This window comes from Pelobates fuscus, chromosome 3, assembly GCF_036172605.1.
Source record: "Pelobates fuscus isolate aPelFus1 chromosome 3, aPelFus1.pri, whole genome shotgun sequence".
Classification (NCBI taxonomy): Eukaryota; Metazoa; Chordata; class Amphibia; order Anura; family Pelobatidae; genus Pelobates; species Pelobates fuscus.
The window spans coordinates 382335067-382353824 of NC_086319.1; the positions used below are offsets into that span (position 1 = coordinate 382335067).

The 18758-nt window shown below is 45.3% G+C and overlaps 1 protein-coding gene across 1 annotated transcript in view; it reads right to left on the reverse strand.

The window, feature by feature from the left end:
• CACNA1A (calcium voltage-gated channel subunit alpha1 A) overlaps positions 1-18758 on the reverse strand; it is a 372620-nt gene that overhangs the window by 208207 nt on the left and 145655 nt on the right. Inside the window, exons 4-6 of the mRNA XM_063449602.1 lie at positions 17065-17156; positions 8127-8279; positions 7004-7191 (exon numbers count right to left, since the gene is read on the reverse strand). Coding sequence (XP_063305672.1) covers positions 7004-7191; positions 8127-8279; positions 17065-17156 — 433 coding nt within the window. The remainder of the gene's footprint in view (positions 1-7003; positions 7192-8126; positions 8280-17064; positions 17157-18758) is intronic.

An 18758-nucleotide genomic window follows, 5' to 3' on the forward strand; every position in this document is an offset into this window, starting at 1 on the left:
CCTCCTTCTATATCCTCTCCTCCAACCTGTTATCTCCTCCCTCTACATCCTCTCCACCACCCCATTACCTCCTTCCTCTATATCCTCTCCTCCAACCTGTTATCTCCTCCCTCTACATCCTCTCCTCTACATCCTCTCTTTTTGTACCTGAGAGATAATTTAATTATTTGTTTGCTTCTCAGATAATTATCTCTCGGGCACAAAGGATCATGGGAGGGATTTCCCTGTATTCTTGTATTGGAAACCCCTCTCAGGGGCTTTTGCATAAAAGGCCGTGTGTGGCTTCCAATAAACCAGATGACTCCCAGCATTAAGCCTTGGCTCATGTGTGGGGGGATCAGCTATACTGCTATAGCACTTGCTCTTTTACTGGCTATACTCTCTGAGGAGAGGTCTTCCCACTGGGAGCTGGATCCAGGTGTTTGGTCCAGGGTGGGAAGAGACTGCGAGACCCCAGCCAAGCTGCGGCCGCTAAGGGTGCTACAGTGGTTATGGTGACCAGTGCAATGCTTATGGTACTCAATGAGCACTAGGAAGAGTGGTTGGCAGAGGTATCCAGTCGGGGTGCCAGGCGGTCCACCACACTCTCCTCCACCCCATTATCTTCTTCTATATTGTCTCCTCCATCCTGTTATCTCCTCCCTCTATATCTTCTCCTCAACCACCACCCTATCTTCTCCCTCTATATTTTCTTCTCCACCCACTCATTATCTCCCTCTATATCATCTCCTGCCTCTATGTCCTCTCCTCCATCCCGCTATCTCCTCCCTCTATATTCTCTCCCCCACCCCATTATCTTCTCCCTCTATATTCTCTCCCCCACCCCATTATCTTCTCCCTCTATATTCCTCCACTCCATTATTTTCTCCCCTTTATTCTCTCCTCCACCCCGTTATCTCCTCCCTCTATATCCTCTCCTCCACCCTGTTATCTCCTCCCTCTATATCCTCTCCTCCACCCTGTTATCTCCACCCTCTATATCCTCTCCTCCACCCTGTTATCTCCTCCCTCTATATCCTCTCCTCCATCCCATTATCTTCTCCTTCTATATTGTCTCCTCCACTCCGTTATATCGTCCACTTTAGAGGTGTACCTAGGTTATCTCGCAATTGAGGTGGAAATGTGAATTGGCACACCATCCCCTTTTAAACGCCCCTAACACCCTTTTTTTAGCAAAATTACAAACACACACACTTACATTTATGTGCACACACAAACACACACATAAAAATTAATATACACATACTCAAATTCATACACACACGTGGAATGGGGATACAGACTGATTCAGCAGTTCCCATGCTGTCTGCAATGTGTGCTCTGAGGTCTGAATTTGCAGTGCAGGCACTTGCCGAGCTGCCTGTATGGCAAACACTGCCGGCAGCCAGGGTACTCCTCTATTCCACCCCTACCATCCTTTTGCAGCCTGGTGACCTGCCTGAGGTAGGGAAAGTGGCCAATCCCCTGTTCTTAAGCTAGTCTAACCTTCTAAGCAGCTTCTGGGTCACCCAGGGCAGATCGTCCCTCATTAAATACACTACTGCTCCCCTCCATCATTCCTTAATCGATGTTTTTATATCATCTCACCTGTCCCCCCCTTTCCTCTTCCCATTTCTCCTTACTCTTTTCTGTCTTCTCCTCCATCTATCCTTACTCCATCCCTTTTTATTCTCTCCTCCAACTTCCCTTACCCCACCCCTTTACCTCCTCTCTTTATTTCCTCTGGTAAATCTCCTTACAAAACACATTTATTTTAATTCCTCCTCAATGCATACAGTTATATACTCCCCCCCCCCTCCTTCTTTTCTTATAGCATCCCTGTAAAGACTCTCCTTCATCCCACCCTAACCTATCTATTTATATATTCCTCCATATCTCCTTAACCCATACATGTGTATCTTTTTCTTCTCTTCCTATCCCCCTTTATGTACTCCTAGTCCATCTCTTCTTATTTCATTCATTATTATGCTTGCTGCATCTTTTATATGTCATCCCTTTACGTTATCGCATGTATTTCTTTAAATTAATTTAATTTAGATTTCTGAATGTTATTTTCTCTTTATATAGTTAAATCCCATATCAGCTATGCCTCCAGTTCCATTTTTTTTTATAGTACTTATATGGGTTAATGCAGCTTGCTTTTACATGCAAGTTAATGTTTTGAATATTTCATTGACTTTTATCCCATCATTCAAAGCTCAATAGATCCAGACTGCAAAAAAAAAACCCCCCCCAAAAAAACATGTGTACATATCAAAGTGCTGTTTAAGAAGGTTTAAAAAGATAAGAGGGAAGTTGAAATGGCATGGGCAGTTTACAATCCATATTTCCCAAGTCTGAGACACATTGCCTGACCAGCACTCATGGTAGCCTTGCCTGTCTGGATCTCTCTTGTGGCAGGCTTTATATCATTACCTACCATGTTTGGGCAAGTATGGGATACTACTCCAGGAGCGTAAGGTTGATTTCAAACCATTAATAAATTGCGTATTTGTTAATACAATAATTACAATATTTCTGCAGCTAGCTGTGTTCATTTTCCTTGAACCAATAGGATTTAAATAAAATGAAATTCACTGTTTCCTGTAGATCTTCTATACCCGAGTCAGCCTCTATCTATGGCAACTATTTAACATTTTTGGACAAACTTTTCAAATTACTTAATATTTTTGGCTAGACTTTTATAGTGATTTTTCTAAAATATTAAAAATATCAAAATATGTTTTCAAAATATTAAAAAGTTTATCCACAATTATTAAATCGAGGTCTGTGTTAGCACTGCTTAATTGATTATAAATAATGTGGTAATTCTAAATTAGAATACATTTTTCTTTTCCTGCATTCCCTCTTCTCCATTTTCCCTCCACTATCCTCCAGTGTTTTCCCTGTTCCCTTCTTTCTCTCCTCCCTTAACTGTATCTCTTTGGCGCTAGCTGTATTTTCTTATCCTATGGCCAGTTCTGCTCGCTCTCTCTCTCCCTCCCTCCCTCCCTGCCACCCTTCCTATCTTCTGATTCTCCTGACTCTGCAGAATAGAGAATCATTATGCTCTCACTCATGTGCAGCAACATTTTCTTTTCTGGATTCAAGACTGCCCTTTTCATCCCCTCTCTCTGCTTGTCTTTTTTAGCCTTTATCCCCAATTATCCAAATTTCAAGTCAATTACAGGCAGGAAATTTAAACTGTACCAAACAGATGTGATGACATGGACATAGCGCAAAGATAAAACCAAGTGACAGTATTAAAAATTAAAGTAACAGCGGGTATAGTGTGAAAGGGGACGAAAATACCCACGCGTCTCGGCTCCAGCTGCCACAGGCTATTCCCCGACGATATGGGGAAGAAATCCAAGAAGTTGCGCCCGGACCCGGGCTCGGGTTCCCGAGATATCGGCACATTTATGCGCATGGCCGTGCGACATGATGCCGCCAAGATGGCGCCCGCTGAGGCCTATACACCGCTGTCGTCGGAGGAGGACAGCAGCACAGCCGACATCTCCCCTCCACCGAGGAGGCGAATAGAGCCACAGGCTCACGCAGGACTGGAAGACTCAGCCCCATCCACTAAGGCAGACATAAAAGCCCTAATGAAAGAAATCCAGGCTATGTTCAATGCCGATATGGCACCAGTCCGAGAAGCTGTATCAACCCTCACAACACGTGTACAAGCAGTGGAGGAAAGCACAGAAAGCTGCAAAACACAGCTATAGCAACGCTGCAGAAACAATGTGCCGACCATCAAGCCCAAATAGCCAACATGGAGGACAAAGCCAGGGCACGCAACCTGAGGATAAGGGGAGTGCCAGACACGATCTCAGGAGTAGAGCTCCCTCACTACTGCAGGAGACTCCTTACCACTCTCCTCATGCCCAAGCAGACCAAACAGCTAGTGGTGGATTCCTGCTTCAGACTGCACAATGCAACCAACGCAAATCCAGAGGTACCCAGGGATGTTTTGCTGAAACTGGTGCGGGACTCTGACCGTGGGGTTATCATGGGCGCAGTCAGGGGTACCCCCACGGTATCGTTTGAGGGAGCGCAGCTTTCATTTTACCGGGACATTTCAAGGCATACTCTGACATGGCGAAGATCTCTAAAACCAATCACCCAGCTCCTCCAGGAGAATGCGATCACATATAAATGGGGCACACGCCGCCTGCTTGCCAATAAAGCGGGCAAGACATTTGCCATCTCACACCCCACTGAAGCACCGACCTTCCTGAAATCCCTGGGCCTGCCAGAGGAGAGAACACCGCCGCCTGACCGCATAGCTTGGAATGTAGCAAACATCACCCCATTCGTGCCCAGAAGGGAGGCACCTGAGGCAACCAACCTCCCACCCTGAACTCTCTGACGGCATCTACCTGTGCCATATTGTTCCACATTGTTTGGCTCATTTTACATATAATTTTTCTGTTGACTGTTATTACATACCATGACCCTATTACACTGGCTCCGTAGGCTTTAGACATGGCCATGAGATTATGCCCCCCCCCCCCCTATACACAGTGGGCGCAAGCGATACACCTGTAATACTGCAGCCAATTGTTAGCCCCTCGCAAAACCACAGCCGCCTATTGCAGCGCTACGCACCAAGCCTTACTCCTTGGATACGGACGGCTAATCACCTGCTTTCTCTCCCTACCAGCGCCTCCCTAGAAGTACATACTTAACGCGCTACAATATTTAGCCCTACGGCGCAAGAAGCCTAATGCAAACGCCCCCCCCACATCCTACGCCTCATAGCAGCCCATAGATGAATCTGGGTGTCTTAGCCCATAACCAAAAATTGAGTAGGCTCAGCCGAGTGATGTATAGCCAGCTATGACGTATTGTTTACCAGTTACTCACGTGACAAGTTGTATTCTTTGCATAAACTCACAAAAATAAAGAATAAAAAAAAAATAAAAAAAAATAAAGTAACAAGGGGATGGGGCTTGACTGCCAACTGAACCAGAGCTCTCACATTTTATCCACACCTATACCTTTCTCTGGTATTTTCTACCAGAAATTTGACATCTGACTTACTATTTCCTGCTTAGGAAACACCCTGATCCCTTTTTATCGGAAAATTGTTCGAGTTTATACCAAGGCGTTCAAGAATGAGGCCTGATGGCATGCCTGAGGTGGGGGAAGCAGCCGATCCCCTGTTCTTAAGCTCATCTAGCCTTCTAAGCAGTCCCGTTGCCTTTCCACTCTGGACCTTTGGGTATTATTCTGGTTCTCTGAGTAAAAACTCTCTTGGGTGCCAGAGACTGTCATCACGCACTCTACATGGAGACAACTTATTTCAAGATGGCTGCAACATGTGGTCCTAACGCCTCGCGCTAACATTTGACAATTTATATAATAGCTATTGGACTAGAAAAGAAATACAGAATCTCCACTACACTTTGCTCCACTCCACAAATAAGGATACCCAGTCACAAGGTACAATCTTCAACTCTGGGACATTTGATACCCACTACCAGTTACCCAGACCAAGCGGTTTGAAGGAAATTACCCTAGTGCCTGCTTTGGAAGGTCATAAGGCAACGTGGACACCAGACGGTTGATGGTCCCTCCAGAGATAACAATTTGGGCGCCATTTATAGTCAGATCCACGAGCAAGGAGTACAGGCTCAAATGTTGACCTGAGACTAGTGTAGTGGCATTATGTCTGCTCCTAGATGTTCTGCCTTGTCAATGGGTGACATCTTAGGTGTACTAATCTCTTACTCTACGCAGTGCAGACAGTTTTGCGCTTTGTGACTATGTATAACTTCAGTGGATCATCAAAGTTAATATTCTCCCTCTCATACTGCAAATGGTTATAGTACCTCCAGTTTGTTTTAACACAGAACTTTCAAAAATGAGGCATTTTACATGATTGAAAACTAGGCATTTTACATATGTGTAGCGTATGATTTGCTATAACGTGTCTGTGAAATAATGGTCTGATGTATACATGCTATTATTGGAATGTTTTTGTTTTTTTTATGCCTCAATAACAAAACAAATTTACTAGAAAAACAAACAAACAATTAAAGTAACAATGCACAAATTCAGCCAAGCCCTGTGAAACTGTGAATGGTCTGTAGGTGTTGGCACAGCTCTAAATGCATAGTTCCCAACATTGGGATGTGTGAACGTGGGATGGGAGAACAGGCAGGGCATAAGCAGGCTGGACATGATTAGGTGTGGGTCTGACCAAAAAAAGGGCATGTCAGTTTGGTAAAAATGTACAAAATGCTGACTGACAGTCTACCTGGGCCGGCTCACTCATGGCTGCCTATGCGCAGAATGCTGCTGAAGCACTCCGCACATGGTCTGAATTAACTAAGTGCACTTTTCACAACGCAAACATGACTAATAATGAACTAGCCCAGACACAGGACACAATAGCAGCTTAGGAGCCAGAGACAAAGATTGTCCTATAGAATCTGGGTCTTTTGGGAAGTATGTTAATGTGAAGGGCTGCAGAGGAGGAGCCAACCGCTAGACCCCAAATAAGTTGTAAAACTGTTCTTAAAACAGTTTGACTACTTACACTACAATGGGATGTAGTGGTTATGATGCTTGGAGTGTTACTTTAAGCATTACCTTGTTGTTAAGTAACTGCACTCCTCAGTGGAACTGAATATTTTACCCATTAAACATGTTACTGTCATTATGTGACTGGCACTGCACCCCCTGCAGGGACAGCCATTTAACCCATTAAACATGTCATCTAATTAATTTTCTGTACTCCAGGACAGATATCTGGGGTACAGATATCAGAGACAGACTCCCCCAGTGCACGAGGTGACTGAGATCCTGAGTGGGACTGACCCTGCACAATTTTAAACACATCTTTGGGTCACTTTTCTGGCATTACTTAGATTGTTAGGTTGCTGTTTTGGTTTGTTTTTAGATAAAGCTAGCTTACATTCTCTAGGAATTTGCGTTAAATCTAAAATATCATCAAATGTGTTAAAGAATGAATGTGCTGTTGAAGTAGGTGTTTATTACAGGATATACTTACATAGTACAAAATATCTGTCCATCCCTCCATAGTGATGCATTGAAAGACAGTCAGCACTGCAAACAGGATGTTGTCAAATTGAGTGATACCATTATTGGGACCTTCCCAGCGAGCCAAGCATGCTGTATCATTTGGGCAGTGCCGTGAATTGGTATCATTACCACAAAGACCTTCCACCTTTATGTCTTCTGTAGGGAAAATACATATACTTAATAGATTTATAAGTGATGTTCGTTTTCTCCTTACATTGACCTTGATATCACTCAGTCATGGAAACCGTTTCTCATAGTATTGACACAGGACACAAAGTACGAAGTTACGGTATGGTGTGACACATTAAAGGGAGAGCAATGAAATGTAAGGCCATTCGGTTTGACTGGAGTGTTAAACAGACAAAAGGGTGAGATGTAACTAACGCTCAATCATCTATGTAATAGAAGAAAAATGTATGGGGCTTGGGTGGCACAGACAGGAGGACACTATGTGACATTAAGGTTGACAGTCCCACCACAGGGTAAGCTTTTGGGACATAATCTTTGTCCCTCCCACCATAGAGTGGCATTGACATGGAGTCTGTTCCACACAGCATAGGGTGACACAGACAGGAGGGAGCTAAGGGACATGGAGTCTGTTCCTCCCAGCACAGGGTGACACAGACAGGAGGGAGCTATGGGACATGGAGTCTGTCCCTCCCAGCACAGGGTGACCCAGACAGGAGGGAGCTATGGGACATGGAGTCAGTCCCTCCCAGCACAGGGTGACACAGACAGGAGGGAGCTACGGGACATGGAGTCTGTCCTTCCCAGGACAGAGTGACACAGACAGGAGGGAGCTATGGGACATAGAGTATGTCCTTCCCAGCACAGAGTGACACAGACAGGAGGGAGCTATGGGACATGAAGTCTGTCTCTCCCAGCACAGGGTGACACAGACAAGAGGGGGCTATAGGACATGGAATCTGTTCCTCCTAGCACAGAGTGACACAGACAGGAGGAAGCTATGGGACATGGAGTCTGTCCTTCCCAGCACAGAGTGACACAGACAGGAGGGCGATGCGAGAGATGTAAGAATCTGGTCCATTCACTGCATGGGGTACAGATATCAGAGACAGAGTAGAACACACCTCCAGCAAGGTCATAGCAGGATGTGTGGAATTTGCCAATATAAAAGTCCAAACCAATGATGGCAAAGATGAGGATTGCAAAGAAAAGCAGCAGCCCGATCTGGAGCAAGGGAATCATGGCTTTCATGATAGACTTCAGCACCACTTGTAAACCTGTCGGGAGAGAATCATGTTACTACAAATAGGTGCGGAAAAGCATTAAACCATTTTTATTTTATAACAGGAGACTACATGACCTCTGGTACTGTAAAAAAATATATATATATATATCACACCGGGTTGTATTCTCCTATCCTTGGACTCCTACAAAAGTCTCCTAGGTCTCCTTTCAGAATAAGAAAAATCTTAGTTCATAATGATGACACACAATGCTAATATACATAATGAATAAACAGGTGCGTGAATACAATGTGAACTAAACTTTCTACCAGCTTTATGCCTGCAATCTGTATGAGATGTGAACAGGGCCAGATTAACATAGGGGCTGATGGAGTTGCAGCTCTAGGCGCAGGCCCAGGCCCATGGAATAGGCCCATTAGGGGAAAAGGCAGCAGGGAGACATGGGGACACAGACACTAGGGGACACATGGGGACACAGACACATGGGGACGCTGAGACACATGGGGACGCTGAGACACATGGGGACGCTGTGTGACATAGGGACATTGGGAGACACTGACACATTGGGACACGGAGACACTGTCCTATGTCTCCCAGTGTCCCCATGTCCCCCAGCCAGTGTCCCTAGTGGCTCAGTGTCCACATGGCTCCCAGTTTCCCCATGTCTCTCAGTGTCTGTGTCCCCATGTCTCTCAGTGTCCCTAGTGACTCAGAGTCCCCATGTCTCCCAGTGTCCCCATGTCTCCCAGTCAGTGTCCTCAGTGTCCCCATGTCTCCCAGTGTCCCCATGTCTCCCAGTGTCCCCAAGTCTCCCAGTGTCTGTGTTCCCATGTCTCCCAGCCAGTGTCCTCAGTGTCCCCATGTCTCCCAGTGTCCCCAAGTCACCCAGTGTCTGTGTCCCCATGTCTCCCAGGGTCCCCGAATGTCTGTGTCCCCATGTCTATGTCCACAAGTGTCCCCATGTCTCCCCGTGGCCCCAAGTGTCTGTCTTCCAGCCAGTGTCCCCATGTCTCCCAGTGTCCCCAAGTGTCTGTCTTCCAGCCAGTGTCCCTAGTGTCTCCCAGAATCCCCTAGTCTCCCAGTGTCCCCTAGTCTTCCAGTATCCCCTAGTCTCCCAATGTCCCCTAGTCTCCCAGTGTCCCCTAATCTCCCAGTGTCCTCAAATGTCTGTGCCCCCATGTCTATGTCCTTAAGTGTCCCCAAGTGTCTGTCTTCCAGCCAGTGTCCCCATGTCTCCCAGTGTCCCCAAGTGTCTGTCTTCCAGCCAGTGTCTCTAGTGCCTCCCAGTGTCCCCTAGTCTTCCAGTGTCTGTGTTCCCATGTCTCTTAGTGTCCCTAGTGTCTTAGTGTCCCCAAATGTTTCAGTGTCCCCATGTCTCTGTGTCCCTAGTGTCTCAGTGTCTCCAAATGTCTCAGTGTCCCCATGTCTCCCAGTGTCTCCATGTATATATTCACAAGTGCCCCCATGTTTCCCAGTGTCCCCAAGTGTCTCAGTGCCCCCATGTCTCCCAGTGTTCCCGGGTCTCTGTGTCCCCATGTCTCACTTTGTCCCCTAGTATCCTAGTGACATGGGGACACACTGAGACATGAGGACACTGGGAGATATGGGGACACTTCCCATGCACATGCCTAATTGACAGTACACACCGTATCCATAACGCCACTGTGCATTGATCCTGTGTTCACATGCAGGGCCAGATTAACAGCCCAGTGGGCCTGGAGCTGACAATTATGATGGGCCTAATTACAGAATCTTATCGACCAAAAACACTGAAACAACCATACCTCCCAAGCGTCATGTATCTGTTGGAGGTAAAGGATGCAGCTATACAAAAACACATGTAATTTGACTCATAACACTCTGATTGGTGGATTAAGTAACCAATCAGAGAGTTATGAGTCAAATTACACAGCGTGGGAAAATTCCAAAGAACTTTCCCACACTGTGTAAAATGACACAGATCATTCTGATTGGTGGTTTTCAAACCAACCAATCAGAGTGCTGTGACAAATGTAGAGACTTACCTGTCTTACCTCTTCATTTAACTGTCAGAGCACTCTGATTGGATGGCTTAAACCCACCAATCAGAGTGCTCTGAGCCTAATTGCAGGGCGGGGCAAGGCTTTATAAGCCTTCCCCCGCCCTGCAGAGCTCAGTCTGAGCAGAGCCCTCGCCGGTTGAAGATGGATTATTATTTTTTGCGCCTTTTTAAAAAAAATTTTTTTAAGTGCGTCGGACATTAGGTCCCCCCCAATTAGTATTTAGGGCCCCCATCCCCCGCTCAGGGGTGGGGGCCAGGGGGAGGACATTAGGTCCCCCCAATCAGTATTTAGGGCCCCACCCACCGCTATGGGGTGGGGGCCAGGGGGAGGACATTAGGTCCCCCCCCTAATTAGTATTTAGGGCCCCCACCCACCGCTCAGGGGTGGGGGCCAGGGGGGAGGACATTAGGTCCCCCCTCCTAATTAGTATTTAGGGCCCCCACCCACCGCTCAGGGGTGGGGGCCGGGGGGAGGGGGGGGGGGCAATAGGGTTTTTTTTTCCTGTCATTACATGACTGGCCAAGTAACTTACATTTTATATGAATGTATGTTACTTGATTGTTGTAAGTGTTGCAAATGCTTACAGATGAATCCTGGCTATGTTTGTATACTTTTTATTTAAAATTGTATACAGTGTAACATTCTTCTTCTTCCACTGGTTAAGTATAGTAGTACTTAGGCAATACTGTGCTTCGGAAATTCGGCACTTCGGCACTTCAGCACTTCGGCACCTCGACACTTTGGAAATTCAGTAATTTCAGAACTTCGGGACCTCGGTAATTCGGCACTTCGGCTATTCGGACGTTCGTAAGTACCCGAATGTCCGAATTCATATTCGGCCCGAAACGAATTGCATATGTCTACTGTTAATATGCAGGGATTCCAGGTGTTTTGATAACCTGTAAAACCCCAGTTTAAATTTTTATGCTCTCACCCTTGTTTGAAAAAAAAAAGCACTATTTTACATAATCTAAAATGCTAAAGAAATGATATTCACAGATATATAAACTTGTAAAAAATGCATTTACACGGATACATAGTGACAAGGTCTACCCCACCTTCCCAATAAGCCAATAATTCCTGTATAACGAAGTACTCACTTTATTAATACATATATAACAGCATCTTCATATTACACAGGGTTCTGCAGCCCAACTGCCCATACATCACAATACACAAACTCATACACTCATACGCACACATTCAAACACAGCCCAACCGCCCATACATCACAATACACAAACTCATACACTCATACGCACACACTCAAAGCTGTCCCTCACCGGCCCACTTGGACAGACGTGCGGCACATGCGGCTTGGGAGGGAGAGGACCCGGCGGAGCTCTATCTTGCAGCTCCGCCGGGTTCCTCTCGCGAGATCCGGCGCACTCTAGCCTCGCAGGCTAGAGTTCACTCACCCACTGGACCACCAGGGATGAAAGAGTGCCTATTACTATAACTGCTTAATTTTATTTTTATTTTTTACCCCCCAAACACACACACAATCCCTTCTAAGATTCACACATAGCACTCTCACACACAGCACTCTCACACCCATCACACACAACACTCTCACACCCATCACACACAGCACACTCACACACATCACTCTCACACACATCACACTCAGCACTCTCACACCCATCACACACAGCACTCTCACACCCATCAAACAAAGCACTCTCACACACATCACACAGCACTCTCACACACATCACTCTCACACACATCACACTCAGCACTCTCACACCCATCACACACAACACTCTCACACATCACACATAGCACTCTCACACCCATCACACACAGCAATCTCACACCAATCACACACAGCACTCTCACACCCATCACACTCAGCACTCTCACACATCACACATAGCACTCTCACACATCACACATAGCACTCTCACACCCATCATACACAGCACTCTCACACCCATCACAAACAGCACTCTCACACCCGTCCACACAGCACTCTCACACCCGTCACACACAGCACTCTCACACACCACACAGCACTCTCACACACATCACACTCAGCACTCTCACACATCACACACAGCACTCTCACACATCACACATAGCACTCTCACACCCATCACACACAGCACTCTCACACCCATCACTCTCACACACATCACACACAGCACCCTCACACCCGTCACACACAGCACTCTCACACCGATAACGCTCACACACATCATACACAGCACCCTCACACAAATCATAAACAGCACCCTCACACACATCACACACAGCCCCCACACATCACACACAGCACCCCTCAAACACACACATATATATATATATATATATATACACACTACAGCACCCCTCACACATATACTGCACTCCTAAACACATTACGTTCCAGGCACACACTAGATCCCTTACCCAACTCTGGATCATATACGCAGACTAGATCCCTTTATACACTCTGAATCCTTATATACATACACTCACTAGATCTCCTACACATTCTGGGTCCTTCAAACACACACACTGCGCCATCTACACACACACACTACATTCCTAAAATACACAATCTGGATCCCTCATAAACACACTAGATTCATTGTAAACAAACACATTCTACACCCCGAAACACACACTCTCTACAACCCCTACAAACACTACATCACATATATACACACACACGCACACACTATAGCCTGTATGCACACACTTACTACATCCCCTATACACACATTCTCTACAGCCCCTAGCCATATATGCATTACATTACACCAAAAACACAACACGACTAAAACCGACCTTATTACACAATACCACACCACAATCAGCTCACTCTACACACACGCAATACCACAAGCAGGCTCCAAACACATGCACAATACTCTTTTCCTGGCCCTTTTGTCTCCTGGTATCCATTTATAGAGACACCAGAGACAAGTTGCGAGGAAACACAGTGCAAGCATGTTATTAAATTTGCTTGCACTGTGCCGAACAAATAGAGGGCTGTTTTTCTCATGCCAGAGCTGTTTAGCAGAGCTCTGCGCATGGTCTGCCCTGGAAGAGCATTAAACCAACATGCTCACTTTGAGAGGGGGCGTGTTTGTCATTGGTGATGACGAAACACATCCTCCCTGCCCCGCCCCCTTCTTAGTGGGCCGCTGTGATACAAAAATGGCCCTGTACTCATACACAAACACAGCCCAACCAACCATACATCACAATACACAAACTCATACACTCATACACACACACTCAAACACAGCCCAACCGCCCATACATCACAATACACAAACTCATACACTCATACACACACACTCAAACACAGCCCAACCGCCCATACATCACAATACACAAACTCATACACTCATACGCACACTCATACACAGCCCAACCACCCATACATCACAATACACAAACTCATACACTCATACGCACACTCATACACAGCCCAACTGCCCATACATCACAATACACAAACTGATACGCACACACATACACAGACCAACCACCCATCCATTACAATACACAAACTCATACACTCATGCGCACACACTCAAACCAAACCCAACCGCCCATACATCACAATACACAAAGTCATACACTCATACGCATCCTCATACATAGCCCAATCGCCCATACATCACAATACACAAACTCATACACTCATACGCACACTCATACACAGCCCAACCGCCCATACATCACAATACACAAACTCATACACTTATATGCACACACTCAAACATAGCCTAACCGCCCATCCATCATAATACACAAACTCATGCACTCACACGCACACTCATACACCGCCCATACATCACAATACACAAACTCATGCACTCACACACACACTAATAGACAGCCCAGCCACCCATACATCACAATACACAAACTCGTACACTAATACGCACACACTCAAACACAGCCCAATCACCTAGACATCACAATATACAAACTCATACACTCATACACACACTCATACATAGCCCAACCACCCATACATCACAATACACAAACTTGCACACTCATACACAGCCCAACCACCCAAACATCATAACTTTTACAAAGTACACAGGTCTGTCACACTTTCACACACTGCACAGGTCTATCACACTTTTACACAGGTATACCACAACTTCACCATAGGTGTGCGCAGCTTATTGCATAAGGGTGTGCACCCTAAAACACAAACACATGCCACGCGTATGTATGTATGTATATTTATATATATATATATATATATATACACACACACATTGGATGATGTGTGTGTGTGAGGGCGCTGTGTGTGTGTAAGGGTGCTGTGTGTGTATGTAAGGGTGGTGTGTGTGTGTGTAAGGGTGCTGTGTGTGTGAGGGTGCTGTCAGCGTGTTTGTGAGGGCACTGTGTGTGTTAGAGGGTTCTGTTAGTGTGTGTGTGTGTGTGTGTGTGTGTATGTGTAAGGGTGCTGTGTGTGTAGGGGTGCTATTAGTGTATGCTGTGTGTGTGTATGTGTAAGGGTGCTGTGTGTGTAAGGGTGGTATTAGTGTGAGGATGCTGTTAGTGTGAGGGTGCTGTTAGTGTATGTGTGATGTGTGTGTAAGGATGCTGTGTGTGTAAGGATGCTGTATGTGTGTGGGTGCTGCTAGTGTGTATTGTGTGGGGTTGGGGGGACCGTTTAGTTAATAGCCCCCCTCTCTTCTTACCATTTGTAGGGAGGGGGGGAGGTGCTGCTGCCATCCCTGGTGGTCCAGTGGTGAGTGAACTGTAGCCTGCGGGGCCGTGGCAACGATTCGACCTCGCAAGAGGAACCCGGTGGAGCGGCTGGCTAGAGCTCCCAGGGTCCTCTCCTGCCTCCTTCCCTGCCTGTGAGCCGGTGAGGGAGGCACATAGCGCAGGCCATGGGGATTAGGGTGTGCACAGGTCTATCACACTTTAACATAGGTATACCACAACTTCACACAGTGCACAGGTCTATCACACTTTCACACTGTGCACAGGTCTATCACACTTTCCCACAGTGCACAAGTTTATCACAGTTTAACATCGGTATACCACAACTTCAAACAGGGCACAGGTCTGTCACACTTTAACATAGGTATACCACAACTTCACACAGTGCACAGGTCTATCACACGTTCACACAGTGCATAGGGATAGCACACTTTAACACAGGTATATCACACTTTTACACAATGCACAGGTTCAACACCCATTCACACTGTTCGAAAATCTACCATACATTCCATTTATCACATATTCATATAGTGCAAAAAATTGCCACAGGTCTACCAAATATCACACAGTGCATATTTCTTCCACCAATTCATAGAGACAAGTCTGTCACTTATCCACACAGTAGATTTTGAATCAAATCCATAAACATAAGTATGACAATGGATGCAACTTGTGTGTGATTCCTCAAAATGTTTAAATGACCTCTAATGTGACATCAAATAATCATCATAATTCCAGGTAACCAGATATAAGATCTATCATATAGTTGGACCTCTAATACATGGTGACAACGTCTTTAGACAGTTATCATAATTACATGTAACAGATATATAACCAGAGTGGCCCTTAAAATGTATGGAGAGTTGGAGACATCATCAAATAAGCATCCTATATAAATGTGATCATATGTATCACCAGCCAAGTCCTATAACGCATGGTGACATCTTTAGAGTCATCATGGTTACATTTCATAAGACAAATCATTAGCTTGGCACTTTTCTGGAACTCGATTTCATCAGCATATCAATATGATCAACATATTATCAAATACATCATCAGTCTACAGTTGCAGCAAACTCTTGTAACAGGTCAAGCAGTAAGAAGTAATGCTGCTAGCTCCCATTCTAAAACATTCAAGACTCACCAATCTGACCACATGATATGAACAATTTCATGATTTTTTTTGCTTGAGATTTGTTATTTTATCTAGCCTTAAAGCGACACTGTCACCCCAACTGAAAAATTTGTATTTCACAAAGAGAGAATCTTTATGAAATACCCATGCTGCCTGAGTTGTAATTTCACTCAAATTACAACCCAGTTAAGAGATATACTGAGATAAAGTGGGGACTACTTTGTCTCTGTAGTTTTCTATGTCTGACACGTCTAGACACTAGGAGAAGCTACTGCTATCTAGAAGTGTCAATCTCCCAGCCGTCACAAGTGATGGCTGCAGGGAATTGGTTCTATCTAATGAGGATCCTGAAGTCTCATGGGATCTTCCATAGACCTCAATCCTGTACTCTTGCAAATGCGTGAGAGTAAGCAGTGATACCGGCTTTAGCACCAGAAGTTGAAGAGAATTTACCAGGAGAAGATGGTGGTGGTGCCCGCAAGGGACAGGTTCAGGTAAGTAGAACTCACCTTTACCTGCTTCTCCTCCCACAGAAAAGTTTTAAACTTTTTTTGTGTATGATTTAAAACCTGTTTCTGCACTTCATGGAACCAGCAACCTCAACTGCTCAGAAATAATTTCATCAGGACGCCACCTGCTCGTCTCCTCTAACAACAAACTTTCTTTCTACAAATGAAGAGGTGACTTCCATTGATATATCCTCCTGAGACCCAGCCCATTCCTCTGCACTGGACTTGTTCACATGCATCTCCCACTCTATCAATCCCTGCTACTCTGTATCAATCTCTGTATAGAGGACATTCTGGACGTACCAGTGATATGTCATGTGATAGGCTGGAATGCTGGGAACTCCCTCTTCCTTTTCATCAAAAATGGATGAAAATGTGAAGAAAAAGAAATTCCTCAGTTCCCAGGAGGATATTGAAACCTTTTTCATGAGAAAACTTACTTGGAATTCCAGACACAAGTTTCAGGGGTCTCAAGACACGCACGGCCCGGAGGGTCCTCAGGTCAAACTCTGGCCCTGTAGATGCCACAATTCTGTGAAGAAAGAAAAATATGGTGACTTGCAAATAGTACTATATAAGACCAATGTGATCAAGCTAATGGGTAGAAAGAATTACATCAGATTCTTATTCCTAACATATAAAAACAGTAAATGGCAGAGTGGAAAATGTGACATTAGGACAATCCCACCTAAGTGCTACATTTGAGACCAATTGTAATTTCTGCAGCAAAGTCACAATTTAGGACCAATGTCCTGCTGCACTGTGACACTGATGTAAAATTGAATATCAAGTCAGATTCACTGACATGTTCCACATGCACAGATGGTTAGGCCTTATTACCCTGTAACATCTTATTACAGTAACCTGGCTCCTGAGTGCCTTATTACTCCCTGTAACATCTTATTACAGTAACCCGGCTCCTGAGTGCCTTATTACCCTGTAACATCTTATTACAGTAACCCGGCTCCTGAGCGCCTTATTACCCTGTAACATCTTATTACAGTAACCCGGCTCCTGAGTGCCTTATTACCCTGTAACATCTTATTACAGTACCCAGGCTCCTGAGTGCTTTATTACCGACTGTAACATCTTATTACAGTAACCCGACTCCTGAGCGCCTTATTACCCTGTAACATTGTGGCGAAACCGACCTCGCCACGTGTCCTTGGAGGGGGCTGATTGCCCGCCTCTTGCCTTTGGACTATGGACCAGACTTTATGGGAATGTGATACCCCAGATAGCCATACCATGGAGCCTATTCATATAATGAAAGACTATGGGAAAGACTTTAGCTCCATGGCAATTGTACTGTGGGAGTAGGATCTGCGCGCTATTCGGTAGTTTTGTGCGTGCAGATCCCAGCTATCTGGGGATAGGTGGAATGTCTGTGTGTTATGTGTAAATGTGACTTTATGTATTTTAAAGTGTTTTATGTCGTTTTGCAACCATGTGGTTAATGGAGTCTGCCTTTAGTCCTGGGTAATTGAATTACTTCTCCAATTAACTCCAGGGCAGAAGGGAGGAAACCAGGGTGCATTGTGGGGATGTTTTTCTGCCAGCCAGAAAGGAACAAAAGATACTTTTAGTAACTTTTGAACCCCTGGTCGGATTCATGCCATTTTTTAATATGTTGTTCCCCTGAATGGATTGATTGTGGATATGTATTTTTATGTGAATGTGATGTATGGTTTTAAAGTTATGAAAGTTGTGTAAAAGTATATTTTACACTGTATGCATAATGGGATTATGTGTCACACTAAGGGGAGGGGATGTGTGGGAGGTAACATCTATGTCATTGGTTCTTTTATGCCTCCCCCTGGGTGTGGCCTGTATGTGTGAGTTGGAAATAAAAGCCAGGCTGGATGAGCCAGTCCAGAGTTCCTGTTTTACCCTCAAAGTGATGTGTCGTCTCATTATTGGGGGGAAGGATTTATTGCATGCTGTTCCAGTTGACTGCTAGGAGTACAAGCCTATTCGTATGGTTCCTATTCAATGGTCTACAGCATGCATATGCTTGGGAGAATTTAAAAGGTTTCTCGGATTCGGTGATTGTGGTGTCTGCCAGAGTGCTTGGAGTCCTCAGGAAGCGCTAGGAGCATCCATTAACGGAGGTACCCAGTCGGGGTGCCAGGTG